The sequence below is a fragment of the Parasteatoda tepidariorum genome, chromosome 2, assembly GCF_043381705.1.
Source record: "Parasteatoda tepidariorum isolate YZ-2023 chromosome 2, CAS_Ptep_4.0, whole genome shotgun sequence".
NCBI classification, from domain to species: Eukaryota; Metazoa; Arthropoda; class Arachnida; order Araneae; family Theridiidae; genus Parasteatoda; species Parasteatoda tepidariorum.
The window spans coordinates 58,492,892-58,513,239 of NC_092205.1; the positions used below are offsets into that span (position 1 = coordinate 58,492,892).

The 20,348-nt window shown below is 26.4% G+C and overlaps 2 protein-coding genes across 4 annotated transcripts in view; one reads left to right on the top strand and one right to left on the bottom strand.

Annotated features, from left to right (window-relative positions):
- The window catches only part of LOC107447890 (germ line transcription factor 1), a 35,791-nt gene extending 20,990 nt beyond the window's left edge, over positions 1-14,801 (bottom strand). The window contains exons 1-11 of the mRNA XM_043039602.2: positions 14,595-14,801; positions 14,383-14,487; positions 11,630-11,672; positions 9,705-9,743; positions 9,443-9,591; positions 9,237-9,317; positions 7,517-7,577; positions 5,537-5,646; positions 4,703-4,810; positions 1,992-2,171; positions 1,171-1,470 (exon numbers count right to left, since the gene is read on the bottom strand). Coding sequence (XP_042895536.1) covers positions 1,171-1,470; positions 1,992-2,171; positions 4,703-4,810; positions 5,537-5,646; positions 7,517-7,577; positions 9,237-9,317; positions 9,443-9,591; positions 9,705-9,743; positions 11,630-11,672; positions 14,383-14,487; positions 14,595-14,597 — 1,179 coding nt within the window. The 5' untranslated portion in view covers positions 14,598-14,801. The remainder of the gene's footprint in view (positions 1-1,170; positions 1,471-1,991; positions 2,172-4,702; positions 4,811-5,536; positions 5,647-7,516; positions 7,578-9,236; positions 9,318-9,442; positions 9,592-9,704; positions 9,744-11,629; positions 11,673-14,382; positions 14,488-14,594) is intronic.
- Positions 14,802-15,011: 210 nt separating this feature from the next.
- The window catches only part of LOC107438550 (PAS kinase), a 48,539-nt gene continuing 43,202 nt past the window's right edge, over positions 15,012-20,348 (top strand). Inside the window, exons 1-2 of one of the 3 annotated variants that reach the window (XM_043039604.2) lie at positions 15,012-15,150; positions 19,892-19,957. In XM_043039604.2, the coding sequence (XP_042895538.1) occupies positions 19,910-19,957 (48 nt within the window). In that variant the 5' untranslated portion in view covers positions 15,012-15,150; positions 19,892-19,909. Of the gene's footprint in view, positions 15,254-19,891; positions 19,958-20,348 lie in introns of all 3 variants that reach the window. The other 2 variants (XM_043039605.2, XM_043039610.2) reach the window with 2 other exon arrangements.

Here is a 20,348-nt window from a genome sequence, read left to right on the forward strand (position 1 = left end):
AAAACAGAATAAAAACAAAATTAAAAAATAGGTTATCTAATAAAACCATCGACTGCCTTATCAAATTTTGTGTAGAAGGACCAGATCTTTTAGTTTTTCCATGTGAAAAGGCAGCTTTGAAATGAAAAGAGTAGACATTTGTTTGCAGATTATTTAAAACGAGTTCCTATTTTGTTAAAGGTTTATGATTTATTTAAATGTAATTCTCCAAATTACTTACAAATTTGTTATTTTTAAGCTTCAAATTTTTTCAAATGGAATAAATAAAAGTGTCTGGTACAAAAAAATTTAGATGTTCAAATTTACATGTTATTCTGAGCTTTATATTCGAGTACTGACAACATAATTATTTAACTATAAAACAATATTTTTTGCTCTTTTAGAATTGACTTTATTTACAATTTTTAGATAATTAATTTTTCATATAATATTTTGTAACTTCTTACTTCCTTTATTTATTTGGTTTCAGCATTTTAATCTGTATGTTCAATATATTTACCAACATTATTTCAGCTCTTTTCACTTAATTTTAATAAATACTAATCTTCAATCATTATAGGATAACAAACCCTAGTTTTAATGTGTTAGAGATGATAATTAATAATTTTTGTTGTTCACCATAACATGAATTATGTAATTGGTATATTAGATTTTTTTCTTCAAGTTTGTCTCTACCATATTAAGTTTTTGGACTACTAAATGAATACCTAGGTGGTGTGCTATTCAACCTTTAAATTTTTATTGCAGATATAAACCATATATATACATACATATATATGTTTATTTATTACACAGAGTGTTTAATAAAAGTCACCTCATTAAAATAATCAAAACAAATATTACAGGTTGCAAATTAATACTTAAAAGAAAAACACTATAAAATATAACCAATTTCTACTGCAGTAAGATCAAAACTTGCTGTGGCCGAGAAATCAGAAAATAATTGAAAAGCAATTATAACACACATTTCAGAGTTTCATCAGATAATCATCTCACCTCTCTCATTAATTTGACAAATTTTAAAAGTATTTTTGCTTTTTTCTTATTTAAATATTGATTTAACTCCTGTAATGTGCATACTTTTTCATATTATTTTTAACTCTGCAGATGTACATTAAAAATATATATTAAAGGTAGTCATTACATGAAGGTATCAAAAAAATAGCATACTTTCTTGGGTTCAGGAAGTTCTTCCACAGAATTGTCTTTTTTCACAATTTTATTTACAGCCTCTTTGGTTTCAATAAGTGGTGACTCATCAAATAAATCCATATCGTCATCATCTTCAAGGAATGATGCCTCTAATGAATCTTTAGGCACATCAGAATTTTCAGTTGATGATGCGCTGGCTTTTTCTAATTTTTCTTTTTTAACAGATTTTGATGCAACCACTCCATCTTTTCCAGGACGAGTTCGAATTAAATCAAGAAGTCCATCTTCATCAAGCTGTATCGTACCAAATTTTTCTGCCTTGAAATATGAAACACAAAAGTTTATTAACAAATAGACTTATACTAATTAATAAAATTTTTTTGTAAAAAAATAATTTAAAAAAGATACATACTAAAGTAAAGCTCAGATTTTGATGCCCTTAAAATTTCATAAAAGTGCCCTTAATAAATGCCTTATTTCTTAGTAAAAACATTAAAACAATGTGTTTCTCTTTAAAATTATGCTCATTCATATTAAAATACTTAAAACATTGCAATATATGTTCACGTTCATTAAAGTTTGAAATAAATGCAATAGGACTAATAAAAAAAGGAAAATAAACTGACTCCTGAACATTTTATTCTTGCTTTAAGATTTAATGTAATAAAAATAAGTTCAAATAAAAGAAATAATAATAATAGAAAAAAAAAAAGAAATACTCTAAATGCTTAAAAACGCCCTATCGGAGAAAAAATGTCAAAAAATGCAAATGTAAAAATCAAGGCACTACCTAAAATTATGTATAATAAAGTTGAATTATTGTTTGAATGAATGCTTACCTTTTCTAGTTTGCTAGCCCCAGCATCTCTACCTATTATAATGTATTTCGTATTTTTGGTAATAGTTGTCATAACTTTTCCTCCATACTTTTCAACAAGAGCTTTTCCTTCATCACGTTCAATTGACTCTAATACACCAGTAATAATGAAAGTTAATCCAGCAAGACAACCTTCAGCTCCCTAGTATCAAAAGTTAAAAAAAAACAAAAAAAAAANAAAAAAAAAAAAAAAAAAAAAAAAAAAAAAAAAAAAAAACACTAAGCTAAAAATTTTTCAATTTTTTCGATAAGTTTTTTAATTTTTACTATTTAAAAAGAAAAATTGAATATTTAACTGATAATCTGTAGGGAACATTTTTGAAAAAATAAAATATGCTTTAAGATTATATAAAGGCTAAAAATCAGAGATAATAAAATATTTCATTGATCATGTTTAATTGATTCCAACACACCAGTAATATTAGAAGTTAATCTGGCAAAACAACCTTCAGCTTCTTTAAAAAAATTGAAAGCTTTTAAAAAAACAAACATATACTCAGCTAAAAGCTTTTGAATTTCTTAAAAGAAAAAAAACGGAATATTTATTTGATAATCCGTAAGTTAAATCTTTTCAAACAATAAGATATGGGTTAAAATTTAATTATACAAAAGCTATGAATCACAGATAAGAAAACCTTCAAATAATCACGTTCAACTGATTTCAATACACCAGTAATAATGAAAGTTAATCTAGCAAGACTACCTTCAGCTCCCTCAAAGTATTGGAAATTTTAAAATAATAACAATAATAAAAATAAGCATCATATTCTAAGTTAAATGCTTTTCAGCTTTAATAATTAAGAGGAAAAATTTAACATTTAACAGATAATCCATAAGTTAAATTTTTCCAATAGCCGATAAAACAATCGAAACATCACTTTGATTAACAATGGTTTCAACGCAAATTGAGGGCATCAAAAAATTATAACTCAAATGCGTGAATCAAATTTCGTGTCTCGCAATTCTTGTAGAAACAAATCAAACTTGTTCAGTAGCAGACATCTTTTAAACTATTAAAATAAAGCATTCAACTCACAGAAAGGCTGCATAGCCATTTTAAAGATTAAGTTTACTGAAAAACAGATAAAATGATAACAAAGACAAAAACTACACTTAACAAGCTATACATCACTCCACCAAGAGGAGAACATAACTAACTATAACTATAAACACCAAATTCCTTCAAGCTGTGACACAGCAGGAAGTGACATAGTAGGAAGTGACACATCTTCCTCCAGGAAGTGACACAACACATTGGAAAACACTGCTCATTTATGTGTTTACACTCTGGACTTTATATTTTTCAACAGTAATAATATCAAAATTTAAAAAACCATGAGAAAATAAATTGTATCAATTGCAAAAGATGGAAGAGAAAAAAAAAAGAAAGATGGGAACGCGGATTTACGAAGATATCGGAAGCGTTGAAAAGAAATTATTGAAATGCATGATTAGAAAATTTCATGTCGTAACATATCAAAAATCAGTTTGATCTGATTGTTGCTAAATAAAAAAGATGATAAATATATCAAATTGATTAAATAACTCTTCTGTTACGAATCAAAATTGCTACTCATTAAAATATAAGTTTAAAAAAAAACACCCAAATTTTTTTCAAACTAATGTTTTCTATTTCTGAATTACTTTTTAGATTGTAAACTTTAAGCTTGTAGTTCATTGATTCTAGCCAAAGTTATTAAACTTTCTTTATCCTGTATCATCTCCAAGAAATCAGGGTAAAAAAATTTTTATGGTACATGAATGAATCTAATCAAGAAAAAAAAGAAAGCGCCGGTAAGGGCGAAATAAATGTTACGCTAACTAAATTTTGCATAGGTAAGGAAATAAGGTTAACGAATTTTTGATAAAATTTTGCTGAAATATAAATTATTGATCTGCGAATGGAAATCCACGAGCCAATGGGTTTGAGATTTGCGGGATTTTGTGAATTAGTGGAAGAATCACATGGCTGAAAGAATCAGAGATAACAAAGCAATGGGAGAATAATAAAATTTAATTATTAAACAAATAAATATGTTCATCTGTTTACTGCAAAATGAGGGTTGTCAGCAAATTAAAAAAAAAATATTTAATAAAAGTAATTTGAAACCTTAAATAAAAAAAAAATTGCACCAGTAAGTAAAAGACTAAAAAGAGGAAAAACAAATAGAAGATAGCGGAGTGTATCAGACTTTTCTGTAGTTCACAACTTTTCCTAATCCTATAGTGGAGCTAAAAACAATAGAAATTATAGAAAATCTGTGGTAAGTTAGCAAATTGCTTGATGCAATAATTTTCATTTGTGAATCACACAACACACATCGCACAGTAAAATGAAGTTAATTTGCAGTTAAATTTATCTAGTAGTATTTTCATCACTTATTAGATGTTAGCTTAGTTGTTAAATGGTTATATTCAATTGTCCTACAACTTATATTTTCTTGTTCATTTCCTGCTTTAACAAATATTATCTTACAATAAAATCGTCATGGTCGCAGTAATTTCATGGATTTTTATAAGAACCAGGATACAAAATATAAATTAACAAACATATAAGAGAAGTATTAAAAAACCAATTAACAATTTACTAGACTACGCCTTATTGATAACTAAAATTAAGAATGCATTAACACATATATTTAAACTAAATGCTATTAGAGAATGTGATAATACCTCGGGAATTTCTTTAGATCCCAGCGCTTTAGGACCTTCACGGTTAAGATAACTTGCATAATTAGCAGCACCACTATTTCTAGGTTTTTTAGCAGCTGGTTTTTCATCCTTATCAAGAAAAGAAATAATTTTATAAAAACATTCAAAATTTAAAAAGTAGTATTTAGCACATTATGCTACCAGTATTTGAAGTGAAACACCTCCCCCACTTAAATGAGCGTGGTTTGCAAATTAATAGCAATTAATTATTTTTGTGAAAAATTTAATTTTACAATAATATTTTTGACAGACATAAAAAAGAATCATTAGAAACTATTTTTTGAGGAATTTCGCAAAATATGTAATAGATAATAATAATATATATATATATATATGAATAAATAACATAACATAAAAATTTAAACTTTGGTTTGTAAAACAAATTAACAAAAAAAAAATTAAATAGGTTTAATGCTAGGAAATATAAGAAAAGTTGTAGATAAAAAATTTAGAAAACATAGTGTTTCAGTTTTAAATGTATAATAGTTTAAATTATATTGTAGTTTAGAATGTATTTATTTAGCTCTCTTTAAACAACTAAAACATTTAAAAATAAAATTTGAAACAAAATAGAAAACAGTTTAATGTTATCAAATTACAATTCATTTTTTTTAACAGTAATAAATTGAACACATATTATTTATTTCAAACTCAAAAAAGAACTCCATAATGAATAAAAAAAAAACATTAAACTTTTCATTGAAAAGGTCATTGATAAATTAAGAAACGAACAGATCACACAACTTAAAGAAACAAAGACATAAAAATAAATATTTAAAAACAATGAATCATTACCTTACTATCAATAATTATCTTTTTTTTAGGAGGAGCTTTAGGATTAGGGATAATTTCCACTTTAGGGGAAGTAACAGAGTTGGCCTTTCTTTTGGTGGGCAAGGAATTTCCTAAAATAAACATAGATTAAAAACAGCAGATCTGAAACAGTGAACAGGTAGGGAAAAAGTACGTAAACAAAATTCATAATTAAGTAAACTATTGATAAACTAAAAGATGCCAATTGCATATTATGATTTATTTGTAATTATTACAGTTTCATAGTCAAGATTAGGATCTTATGGTTGAGTAAAAAAATAAAAATTTTTGAGAATTCCCGTTATAAATGCTTTTAAAACAGGCTTTTTTTCTTTAACTACCAAGATAATGAAATTTTGTTGTTTGCCCTTAATCAAACATTAAGTAGGCCTTAAACAATTCTAGCAATAAAAGTGCAAAAACGATTTGATATAAATAAATAAATAGTAATAAAACAGATATTTCATCTTTTCTTCTCCCAATAAAGTATTTTGAAATTTAATTTTTCTTTTTATTGAAAAGCAAACGAATGTGCTGTGACAAAAATTACTAGTGGTTTCAATGCAGGATGATAAAAAAGTAACAGGATTTATTCCAATTTAACCAAAAATTAGAATATTAATTCCAAGTTTTCAATTTATTTTACCATTTTATGATGAAGTATTAAGTTTCAGTGTTACGTAATTTTTAATTTAGTACCTTTATCTAAATGTTTCCTTTTTTTAATTCAATAGAAATGTATGCATAATTTAATTAATATTTTATACCTTCATAAAATACATAATATAATACACCTTACATAATACACCTTAAAATTGTGCTAAGTTGAATTTCATAAATGATAACGGTATATATTTCTGTGTTATTGTACTTCTAAGTACTGTTAGCTAGTTAGGAAAGTTAGCACACCTCTGAAAAATAGTAAATTGCACTATTTTCATTAAAAATTAGTAATAAAGGAAATTAAACTGAGAACACATTCTTAAATTTTTAAGAAAATGCAAAATAAAGAGGTGGAAAAAATAATAAGATACTTGATTTACAAATTGTTTTTATCATATGTTATACTTTTATATTACAGTACAGAATCCGTTATCCAGAAATCAGAAAACTAAAAAACCGGAACGAAATTCGATAAATTTTCCCGCCATTTTCAAAAAAAAATTTTTCTTCCCTCATAGGATTTTTCTTTCTACTTTGAAAGATGTTTACCTAACCATCATTTTGGAAATAATCATTAGTGTATTACTTCATTGTTTTTTCTTCTTTTTAAGACTATTTCCAAATTTTTTTCTTAGTTGGGTTTAACAGTAAAAAAAACGGCTTTTTGTAGCGATTCAGAAAACCGGAAAAATCGGTTATCCCGAATAGCGATGGTCCCGATCGTTCCGGATAATCGGTTCCCTACTGTACAATGAAATAACACAAAAATGAAGATCGCATAAGATCAATAGAATTTATTAATTAAATTTTTTAAATGAGCAGCTTATAATTTGAGTTTAAGTTTATGAGGGTAGAAGCAGCTAAACTCCTTAGTAACAGTAAAATAATTTTTCTTCTTGCAGTTTAATTTCCAGTTTAAACCAAAAACCTTTGAAAAATAATTAAAATTTTTGAAAAATAACACACAATACTGAACTGCATATTACTTACCTGAAACAAAAATGAATGTTTTAAATACTACGGTATTAATCAAACAATTATAAGCTCCCCCCCAAAAAATTCCAGCTTTAAATTAGAAATTTCTTCAAATAAAAAAAGTTAGAAGTAGAAAGCAGAGAAGAAAAAATAGTTTCGAATAACTTCTTCAAAGTAAAAAAAATATCATCTATCATTTTATTATTATTTTGTTAATGATATCAGGTAAAGTTTATTTACAGAGACAAATTTCTCATAGATGATTTCATAAAAAATAAATTAATTTTAAGTTTGGAATTTTGAAACGTTTACCGTAAAGTATACCTTTTTTATTGTCTTTTTTGGCAGAAACAGGATCAGGCTTCTTTTTTTCTTGTGAATCTTTCTATAAAGATGAAAAAAAAGGTAAATAAAATAAATATAAATTTTTGCATAAAATACGAATTTAAATAATATCTATGATGATAAAAGGAAAACTATGTTTGTTTGAGTGTGTTTCGCTTATAACTCCAGAACTGCATGCGTTAAGTTCATATAATTTGAACATCAGATACAAGCCCCCTGTTTTTTTAAAAGCATACAAAAATTTCAAGTTAAGTGCTTAATGAAGATGACTGAACTTTAGTTTACTTAATAAGAATTAAACATTTAGAAATTTAATTTAGTGAATAATCTTCTTATAAGCTACATCGCAAAATTTGAATCCCCAGTGCCTGATTTAAAGCATTATCAATCCATGAATTTTAAAGGTTTATACATTTAGATAATTGTATTATTCAACTTACCAACAATGCGCTTACTGTCAACAAACTCTTCAGAAGCATAACAAAAAATTTAAAATTTTTTCAAAAAAATGCCACAATAGCAAATGAATTTTATTCTTCTAACAAGAACACATATATAAGAAATACAGTCGACTTTCAATATAATGTCCCTCATGACACAAGCGAAAATGGACGTTTGGATGTGAGGTTGTTATATAGTGAGTACAAAAAAATACCGTATATTTACTTATAGTTAATAAATTTTTTGATAAATTATAACAAATCAATGTTTTTCTTTAACAAGAATTTGAAAACTAAAAGAAGAATTAGAAAAAATAAAATTTTTATATTAATATAAACACATTAAAAGCATCATTTAAAATAATACCGCATGGGTTAAAAATGCATTTAAATAATATGCTGGTTCGAGAATACCATTTTTTCTAAATAACATATGCCAAGATAACTGCGAAGATGAAACATTAAGGATCACAAAGAGATAAGGAAAATACAAGTTTTAAACAAGAATGTGGAGTCGCAGTGGCTCAGGAAAAAGAGCTCTTGCCTTCTAATGAGGTGATCTAGGTTTCAATTCCAGCTATGGCAGGTTGATACGAATTCTGCACCTGGCTTGCACCAATCACAGTGCTGACATAAAACATTAATCAGTGGTAGATGGATCATGGGGCCCTTGCCATCCGGCTAATCGTTCGATGTGTTTGTGGTTTTTCTCACTATGTGACGCGAAAAGTCCTCCACAAAGGCAAATTTTTCTGAATACTTATTCCAGGAGTTCCCTTGTCTTCTGGATTGGGCTTAAAATTATAAGGCTATGGAGTTAGTCAAGAACTCAAAATTGTGTTGACTGTTCAATGACTACTATGAAATAAAAAGAAAAAACAAGAATAGTGTAATTAATAATCTGTTGTTTCCTTTGAAAAGAAAGTTACACAGATTATGAATGACCATAAATCACCACTACTTGGATTTATTTAGAATCATGTTACTCTTTCTCTATCAAAAGGGAATTCAAGGTGTTTAACATTTATTGTGTGGTAACAGCTAACGAAATAATGGTTTAAAAATTTTTTTAGACTGAATTTCATGCCCTACATTGGAATAAACAGTACAGTGCAAATGTTCTCATGCACATTCAAATAGCTTGGCATCTATGGAATAGCAAAGGGGACTTTATGCATGAGTTTTTATAATAGAAGAGTCACTGTAATAGTGGGGTTGTACTGAAGAGCATAGACTCTACTTCTGTGCAATTTGCTTACCTTTATTGGTTTTACATTATTCAACTGCTTGAGGGTTGCTTCAAATTCTTCATCTTCGTGAAGACTAATATCATTTGTTTTCTAAAGATTAATTTAACATTGTTAGTTTAAAAGCTAATATCACTGTAAAATTTATCAATTTAAAGATTATAATCAGAAATTTGAAAAAAATAAAAGAGAAACACTATTCATAAGTTTTTTTTTACCTTTTTAGGAGATTTAGTCTTCTTGTTGGTGGTTGAAACTGATTCAGAACCAAAAAAGTCTGAAGCCGTAACTTCTTTGAATGATGCTTTTGGAGGCTTAGAACTATTTTTACCATTTTCTCTAGCTTTGGGACTTTTATTTTTATTACCTAAGTTAAAAAAAAAAATATTAAAAGCCTGATTTTTAAAAATGCATTAAGTGTGAAAAAATTAAGTAGAAGACAATATAATTAAAATTATAATGCATTGTAGTAAAACTTACTTGCTTTTTCTTTTTGAGGAATAGGTTCTTCATCTGAGTCTGAAACATACATAAAAATTTTTATTTACAAAATGAAATTAAGGGATTATTTTGAAATTATTTCATTTTTATTAAGGAATTAAGTTGATTTAAAGAAATTGATTTAAATTTTAACTTTAAAGAAATTGTAACTTCATGCTAATACAGTTACATTCACATAGTTATTTTCGATTAATTTGTTACAAATTCATAAGTTAATACTTGTAACAAGTAATTAGTTAAAATAAATAAAACACTTTCTTTTTCTAAACTGCATCATAATTCATATTAAGAATGTGATTTTTTACAGCAGAAAAAACATATTAACTAGTAGAGTTAGTAGTTGTACATTTTTTATCTATATAAGGCGTCTTTTAAATGTTAAGAAATGAAATTTAAAAATGTAGTTGATATGTTTTGCACAAAGATAAAAATATTATCATGCCCTTATATGTAAAAACATTTTATTACCCTTTCACAAGATATAAAAACTCTTCTAATCTTTATTTACACCATGTTCATTAAAAAAATTGTAATAGTAAAATATTGCATTTGACCTAACCCTTATAAAAAATATCATTTCAATATATTAAAATAAGTAAACACTATTATTTTTTAAGTGGTTTTAGAGCAATATTTCTTTTCCTTTTGAATTTGAATAAACCATATATAAATTTATTAAACAACAAAGAAAAAAAAATTTTTTTTTTAGCGAATAATTTAAGCACCCATATTTTGAAAATTTTATTAATATGGTAACAACCCTTCTCTGATTTATTTTCTAAGGATACCATAGAACAGTATTCATAATTCCGCAATAACAAGAGACTATTTTCATTATAAATGCTTTTTTGACGTTCACATTCCTTCCTTAATGTGATGACGTTCACATTCCTTCCTTAATGTGATGAAAACCTTTCTTATTATTTTATACACAATGGATTTTTGGTCCAAAATTTACGAACTTTTTATTAATTACAATGGAATTAAACTAATGTGGGCTTCTGTAAGTGTCAAAACAAGATATATCTTGAGTATCCACTATAGCAAGAAACCTTTGTATGGCTAACATCAACAATTATTAAAAAAGATAATCATAACATATCAGGGTTGGAGTTTTTGCCAAGACAATGGCAAAAACCTGGTAAAAACCGGCAAAAACCAAATTATCTAAATTGCTGATTAAATATTATTACAAAATACTGGAAACAAATTTAAATCAATCATAAGAAATAATAATTTTGATACATTACATGAAAAAATTATTTTTAACATATTAATAATTAATATACCTAAGGGTAATAATTTTTAAAAGATTGAAAGTTCTTGATCTCTTTTCATTTTAGAATCCTAAAATAAATGTTTTTTTACAACTAAATATTATTATTTGTATAATACTATTATTTATTATAAAAAATTATTATTTGTACAATAATTAACTACACATGTTGATAGATATTTTATGCTTTAAATTATATTTGTATTAATTTAAAATAAGTTCATTTCACTGGAAAAAAGAGAATAATCACAAATTTTCCAATCAATAATGTTTTAAACTACTAAAATGATACATTATCATTTAATTATGGAATAATAGTTTTGTTAATTTTTTTGTAATTATTTATATTCATAGTATATATTTCAATTTTAGGAATAATTTTGTATCAAAAATGTGTTTTTGTCCTCTCATCTTGGAAAATATAGGTTTTTGCCACTTTGCTTGGCAAAAACCTGTTTTTGCCAGGACAGTTTTTACCGGTATTTACCATGGTTTTTTCCACCTGCGGCAAAATCTTGCCAACCCTGTAACACATTAAAAAAGAATAATAATATAGATAAAATGAAAATGCACTATAAGGAAATAAAAAAAAAATTCAACAAAAAGAGTTTCAAAACAATACTATTACCTGATTCAATTATTCGCCGCTTTTTAGAATGTTTAGCATTTCCCTGAAAATTCAAACATATATATACGATAACAAATTAATTAGCTTACAGAAATTTTAGTACAAAATTTCTGTATATAGAATTGTATTCATATTGCATAACAAAACTCTATTAATTCAAATCGGAAAATATAAAATCTTTAATGTGAATTTGATAATTTATTTTGTTCTAAAACATGCAATAAACACATGGATTGGTCGAGGTAAAGGGTATATATATATCTCCCTCAATAATTAGAATTCTCTTAAAGTCCCCCAAAATATTTAAAAAAAAATTAAACAAAATTTGCATACACAATTACTGATTTAAATTCATCAAAGTCAAAAATAAGGAGATAAAATAATGAATCTTTTGCAGATATTTAGCAAACATATGAATTTTTTTTCTTATGTTAGAGAACAATTGTGACTGTGTATTTTAATTTTAACTCCCCTGAAAATTAGAGTCCTGTGTGGCATCCATGATAAGACAGACTAGACTGAGAGATTAGTTTCTTTAAGCTGTTAAAAAACACTGTTTTTCAGAGGATTAGTCAGAGCTTTGTAAGCTTATGCTAGTTTAAAATAAACCAAACATGAATGTGAAGGTACATAAAATAATTATATCTTTGTTACAATCTTTGATTCCCTCTAAAAGCAAGGAATTAAACATAAATCAATGGAGCAAAATAGATTTTTCCCCTTAATGTCTTAATTTACATATTTTAATCATCAAAAATCAATCTCTCATCAAAAGCCAAAGTCTGAAAATTATTTTAAACCATGAAAGTTCATATCTGAAAGAATAACTTGGCTTATTTTTAAAGTTTAAATAATGAAGTAATAAATTTAAGTTAATTTTAAACTTTGTAATTAATTAATTAACGAAGAAACTCTTAAAAACACTGCCTTTTTATTCTATTTTTTCAGAAAAAATTTGCTTTTTAACCATCTGATTTAGTGAAAAGTTCACTTCTGATTTATTCAATTATTGATAATTATTCAACTTTAATTTCATTCCTTCATTTTAGTAAGATTTTTTTACGTTGTCTAGATAAAATTAGCATGACATTCAGCACAAGAGATATTCACATCTTTCATTGAAAGTTGGGGTACATTGAAGAATTTTTTAGTGATTTTAAACTTTGCCATTAATTTTTTTTAAAAAACATTTTTAAATGTTTATTTTCTCATAATTTTTAGTTTAAATTATAAAAAAAACAACCTTAATTTTGTTAATCAATTAATTCTTTTTTATTTTATTTACTTCTTAAGAATAAATTTTATACACAGAGATTGTCTTTTAGCTTACTTTTAATTATTTTTCAAAAACTTCAAATTTTTCGATTACTTTGATACTAAATGTAAATTACTTTGTAAAACATACATGTAAAATAGCATAAGTGAGTAAATTAAAAATTAATAACCAAATTCAGTTGTAACATAATGTTACATATTTTGATAAATTTTATGGCTGTAAGTGAGAGGAAGCACCTTGCCCCTTTTAATTCTCAGGTAGAACTCGGAATACAAATATATATAGTGTACCATGGGCAGAAGTAAAATGATAAAAAATAAAATAGAAGATAAAATAATGGCCACGAAATTAACAACATACCAAGAAGTTTTGAATATTACTCTTTAGAATTATGATCCAAGAGTGTCAAGTTAACTTAAGGTACGTTATACAGCATGTTACCTAAATATAGTGGTCGGACGTAGTGCACTACAAGTAGCAAAACTACTATAATTGTTAATTTTTCTCTGATTTTGTAGATTAGAAATCTCCCAAGTAAATAAACCAATCAAAAAGAAAAATTGAAAACTTGGCAGCTAAATATGGGTACTTCCTTAGGGAGGAATAGAAATTAAAAATAGATCACCATGTCATTATTGATACCAAAGATGCTTAATATTAAGAAGTAGGTATTAGGACTTAAAATACTAATAGAGGCGGCCACGAGTTAACAGGTTTACGCCCCACAGAAACAAACAAGTATCCGAAAAAGTGTCAGCAGTGAAAGCATTGCACGGAAAAGAGAGTAAATAAAACTGTATACAATTATAATGCATACATACGTTAATATTAATAGGATATTTCCGAATACCGAATTGCACTAACTACAGCCGTCAAATGATTGCAAATTTTTTGAAATAAACATGTAGGGATTTGTCGGGGGGTTACAAGTTATACCCTTTGCTTTGATCTCACTTTTGATGTTTTTATTAGTTTCCTGCAGGCTGCTGCAAGGAAGTAGTCAGGACTGGGATATTTCCGTATCGTGATCAATCGCGCCAACTACAATCACCAAAGTGCCAAATGGATTTCAAACTTACACATTTTCTTTAAAATAAAACATGTATATGTTTCCTGGGGATGGCTACAAGTTATAACTTTCACGTTGCTCCCTTTCTGTGATGTTTCTTGGGCTGCTGCCCGGAAGTTGCCAAGACTGGCGATTATTCTGCCGCAAATTACGATACGGAAATCATCCCTGTAAGGAGGGGTTACGAGTTATATCCTTCGAGTTGGTCCCCTTGTGAAATTTGTTTTTTCAGTTTCTAGAGAGCCGCTGCCCGAAAATCGTCAAAGTTTGGCCAATATTTTGACGCTGGTATCGAAACCGAAATGTTACTAACATGAATAAAAAAAAAAAAAAAACTCAATTAAAATTGTGATAAAAAAATTCTATATCTCAAAGCCTTCGACAGGTTTGAGAGTAGGCAATGCTTACTGATGACGAAGGAGAATCTTCAGCCTTCTTTGGTCGATCTTTCTTGTTTCCAGTATTTGATGAAGAATCCTTTGGCTTAGAAGAAACTAACCACTTTCTAATATCCTAACAAATAAAATTTGAAATTAACAATAGAAAACAAGAATACCATAAAAAAAAAGATTTGTTTCTCATGTTAATAAAATCTACGACAATTTAATAAAATGTCTCACCATTGCTATAACTTAATTTAAAAACAATTTATAACTAATTAAAAACTTGGGAATTAAAATTAATTAATTACACCTGTCAAACATTATTTTTTAGCTTAAAGAGAACCTAGCGCGCATTTTTGGTTTGTTTACTCATAATGTTGCCATTACGAATACAACTTTAAAATTTCGATACTCAAGTTAAAGATTACCAGTTTTTCGGTTTTCGTTTGAAATATATATACATTCTTCAAATATTCGCTTTGAATGAGTTGAAATCATTCGAACCAATAAATCATTTTATTTTTCGTATCTTCTTTGTCTTCTTCTAAATTTTTATTAATTTCATTTAATTAAAATCTAATTTAATTGAAGTTTTCATTAAATTATTTTGAATTATTTTCATTAAAATTTTTTTTATTTTTTAAAACTATAACTGCCAGTAGCATTGAATCTGGCAAGAGCCATCGCGGTAAATTTGTCAAGTTTTGAAAATTTGACATTTTTTATTCGTTTTTGTTTCCACAGTACCGTTTTGTTGACAGTAAGATTTTTTTGAAGCTAACCTGAGGTTCAGGTAATTCCTCAACAAAAACATTGTAGAATTATTATTTACTTCCCCTAATTTCATTCCTAGATAAAACTATTGTCTTATTATTTTTTTGTTGGTGTACATATTGGTATGTTCAACTACTGTTTTAAACGTTTTAATTGTCTTCTTTTTCCAAAAATTGTGTTGGATTTATATATAATACTTAATTGGTTTTCCTTCGTTTACATTTTTTTTTTTTTGCAAATTAAAAAATTACTATTTCTTATGGTGTGTAAAAATCTCATTTCTGTAAATCGAATTGTTCAGAGAAATCCAATTTTTTACATCCAAAATTTTTTCATCTTAAAGAGGTTTTCTGTATTTATATTAATATATAAATCTAAAGATACTCAGAAATTGAATTTTTGTTTCCTAAATGTATCATGACATAAACAATACTTTACAACTTCACAGGGTGGCCACAATGATCAGGTGAAAATCAGGTAATTTAATTAAGATAACCTCATGACTGGGCAAGTAATTAGGTTGAATTTTGATATACCTAAATGTCCAATATTTTTTTTCTAAAAATGGTCTTGTAATTTTTTTTTTAAGGTAAATTATTTATATTTAACTTTAGAAAGTAAAATATGTTATTTTGCATATTTTATGACTAGGAATAAGATATATTTGAAAAAAATAAAATTTATGCCCCCAGTCACAAAATTCAATGAAAACTTGTTTTGTTATTTTATATTAGTAACATAGATGTTTGTTATTATTAAAAGTACCTTGCTAAAAGATATTAGTGCAAGAGAGTTTTGTCGCATATAGCTCCACAAAAAATCTGCCACAGGGCCACCCGACATCTAGATTTTTTCTGCTAACTAGCTCTGAAAATGCTGTAACACTAGAAAAACAGCTGTAGCCGTTTTGGCCCCTCTCATTTTTTATTGCTCTGTAATTAAAAATAAAAATGACTTACTGAAAGTATTAAGCATTTCTGATGTTTTATAATATGATCCAATTTAAGTGCCCATTTTCTAATTCATGTGTTAGCCATATAGGAATGTATAATAGAAAACCTTATAACTAGAATGAAGGTAAGGGTCAGTGGCCCCTTGAGTAATTTGGTTGGTACACTTTAATCGATATAAGGTTTCCCAGTTTCATTGAAGAAAAAAAAAGAATGTTGAAAAGAGTATTTCAACATATCTTCAAATATTACTTATAGAGAAGAGAAAACGAAATTATCTATAATTATTAAGTATATAATCAGGGGTCTGTCCAGGCCGAATTTACTACCGTTTAGCCGTACCTTCACAAATTCAACTGTAGGAAAAACAGTAGTTTCACAAAATACTTTTTCTTAAAATTATATTTTTGCATCCCTTAAGAAACGATAAATTCATATTTTTACCATATTTTTGTGTTGATTTTTTAATATAATTTTTAATTTTTCACAAATTAATTCTAAAATTTCACAAAATAGGTACCTCTCAGAAAAACCTAGACAGACCCCTGACTTATAATTACCTCCAAATAACTATATATGCTTTAAAAGATATATATACTTTACTGTAATTTAAAATATTATATAACTCAAAATTAGAAATTAATTTAGCAATGATTTAGCTTCAAAAAGTTAGTTTTAAAGCAAATTAGCAATTTTGAAAATAAAGTTGAAGTTTTAGAATCAAATTACACATTACAAAGTTTACTTAGTTTCAAAAACAATAATTTAATAAAATTTAATCCTTTAAAATTAAATTAATTATTTTTAAAAAAATTATTAAAATTAAAATAAATTTATTGAAATATTTATTTATAGAATCTTGATTCTTGACAAAAGATTATAGAATTAATATTATTTAATCTGTAGTTTTCTTATAATTAGGTTCCAAATATCTCTGTTTAATTTATGACTATTTATACATGGTTAAAATAAATAAGAGAGGAAATTAAAATTATTCATATTTTTGAAACTATTTCAGTGATACAATAAGTGATAATAAAATCAAAGAAAAATATACCATGTTTCTTTTTTTTTCAGTTTAATGTGCAAATCTTATGTTATGGGACAAACACCTAATCTGTAATCAAGTAGTAGCAATTCTATTTATGCACTACAATGTATCAAATAAGCTAAAAATTGCAGAGGTCAAATATCGCATCCCAAGGGTCCATAATTCTGTGAGGGAAAAAAAATAGCACATTAACAAAATTTCAACCATATTTTGAAGATAAAAATAATAAAATTTATCTTTTATTAATGGCTAAAGTGAATTGGAATAATTCTAAGTCATAATGCAGGTGTTTTATCTGTCCTAATTAAAAGCCTTGAAATATAACTGTTTACTTGCTTTAAAATCCTTCACTTTATTTCTCAATCAATAGAATAATTACGATTATGCACATTAATAGATGGAAAAAAAAGTAGAGAACTCATATTTTAAATAGGGACTCACTTTTAATAAAAAGAAGCCAGAAATTTGGAAACCCTGGTCGGAATGGGTCTTAAGAATGTGTAGTTAATTATGTCTAGCAGAATACCTGAGTTCGGTCCACACTTTTGAAGTTTTACATTTTTAATGGTTTCTAACGCAACAGAAATATGTTCTGTAGATTCTTGCAGTATTTTCATTTAGATGATTTATAAACAGAGCATTTGACATAACCCAATAAAAAGAGATCAGAGTAAGGTCTCTGGATTTTTGTATAAACAGTGACACGCACTCAAAGTGGAGCTAAAAGAACACATGCATGAGAAACCATTGACAGCATAAAACTACAAGTTGGGTGGAACAAACTTGAGTACAGATTAGAAGTTCGTCAAGCAATATAAGGATCACAAATCGAACACTCTATATCTGAACAATAAATAATTTTTTGTAAAATGTGAAATAGTTACAAAACTATAAATATTTAAAATTGGATAATTTATTTGTGCTGAACCCTATATTATGATTCAATTTAAAGAAAAACACACGATATAGTGTGTGTATTTAAATTAGATTTTTTTTTCTTAAATTACTGACTTATATGGTAATAAAAATAATACAAAACAAATTTCAATTACCTTATTAATATTACCAAAGAAAGGAGCAACACACAATATTTTTTTAATAAAATCTTTAATTTACATTATAAGAATCACATTGTGATGTTAATAATTCCAGGGTACAAGTAATAATCACAACAACACATTNCATTCACTATACTGATTATGATAATAACACTTCATTAAGAATAGAATGAAATAAGTCTAATTGAAAACTGGATAGTATGCAACCATGCTTCCAAAAGAACAAACCTAAAAAGAAAAGAATGGAAGTAAAAAAATGAGAAAGTTTTTTAAAAACAGATTTTTTTAAAAAACTTGTTATTTACTTAATTTATTTTTTTAAAAATAAATTGTAATGATCAAAAGACAATTTTAGAAACAAAATCATAGTGAAACTAGTGCAATTTATTAAGACAAAAATTTCAAATGTTTTAATTGCTAAAATTGTTTAACAATAAAAATTTAAAAAATAAGTTTTATCTTTTCAATTTTTTTTTCATTTTAATGAATAAACAGTAAAAGAAAGTTTAAAAAATGAATTAAAGACCTTTTAAACTAAATAAAGTTCTTTTTCAAAAAAAAAAAAAAATCAAAATATTCAAAAATTACAAAATTTTAAACAAATTAACTAATTGTTCTTTAAAAACTGAAACAAAATGTAAAGGGAAAAACAGCCTCCATGAGGAAAGAGCAGAAGATAGATTCTCTTTTCGTCTATCTCTTAGTACCCACATTTATAATTGCTTCATCTATTAATAGACAAAACATTAAGACATTCAAAACAAGAAAGTAGTTATAGTTGAACCTATCACAAAAACCTGTATCACGAGAAATGGTTATTCACAAATTTTCTTGAGAGGAGAGGAAAAATTATGTGCCCTTAATACTAAACATACCAACACTTAACAATGCAATACAATACATTGTCATATCTAGGATAATTTCGGACATTCTGTAAGCGGAATCTCTGATTTTATTCTCTTCATGGTTTTCATTCAAGAAAATAATGGTTTAATGATCCTGAGGCACTAGTGGCACCGAGGCACTTAATGATTTTATTTCTCCTTCATTTTTTGTTTTTGTGCTAGACTTGCTAGTTCATACCACCATTTGATTTTAATAACTTGAATACTTCATGTTTCATACTTGATAATATAAAACTTCATTTGTTTCACAAAAATATGAAGATGGTAATACAAGTTGACATGTTTTGAGCGCTCAAAAATAAGCGTCCATTCTCAAAATTCACCAGACATGAACGAGGAAAACAAAAGAAATTTAAAACAGAGACTATTCAATGTTTCAGATGCTCTTTGTTTACCTCATTCGTGTCTGGTGAATCTTGAAAATATATTTTTGAGGCCCCTATTTTTGAGGGCTCAAAACATATTGGCTTCTGTTAATATCATAATATTTCTTTAAAGAAAACTATTTTTTTGTATCATCGAATCTATCTTTCCTCTTTAGTTTCTTGGGATTATTCAATTAACTTCATTTTTTAGTTTTCTCCCTCTTCTTGTGGCCACTGAACACTTTAATTTAATCAGATATTCATGTCTTCACATTTTCCTAGATGTTTAGGCTCTTTTACCCCAGATTTTTTGAATCAAGCACTTGGTAAAGCCTTGAAGAATTTGTGCAGCATTCACACATTGAAAATTAATTTTTAATAAAATATTTTTGTCTGTATACTGTAATGAATGTAAGCTGATTATTTTGTAGATATTTCATGTTTCAAAGATGAATGGAAGCAGATTTACAGTAAACTCTTCCCATAGAACTCCATTTGTAAGTATATTATTTCACTTTTAAAATTAGTTTAACTTTTTACTCTTAACTAAAATACATACTTACTTTCTTAATAAATATGTTTGAAACAATATTTAATTTAATACTCTATAAATGTAATTTGAATGATTGAACTTATTTTGTATATTTCGAATTTTAGTAAGTAGTAATGAGTTAATCTTTGGTTTTGCTTAGTTTTTAAATCATAGGAAGTTATTTTATTTGACGATTTAAATTTTTGTTAACCTTTTTTTATGACTGTTCATATACTTTAAAAGAACTAATTAACACCTTTTTTAAATACTTAAACTATCTGTGTCACTAAATGGACCATTAAGTAAATCAATATTTTTTTCTTTGTTAAAATTATCTTTTTAAAAAAAATTGATAT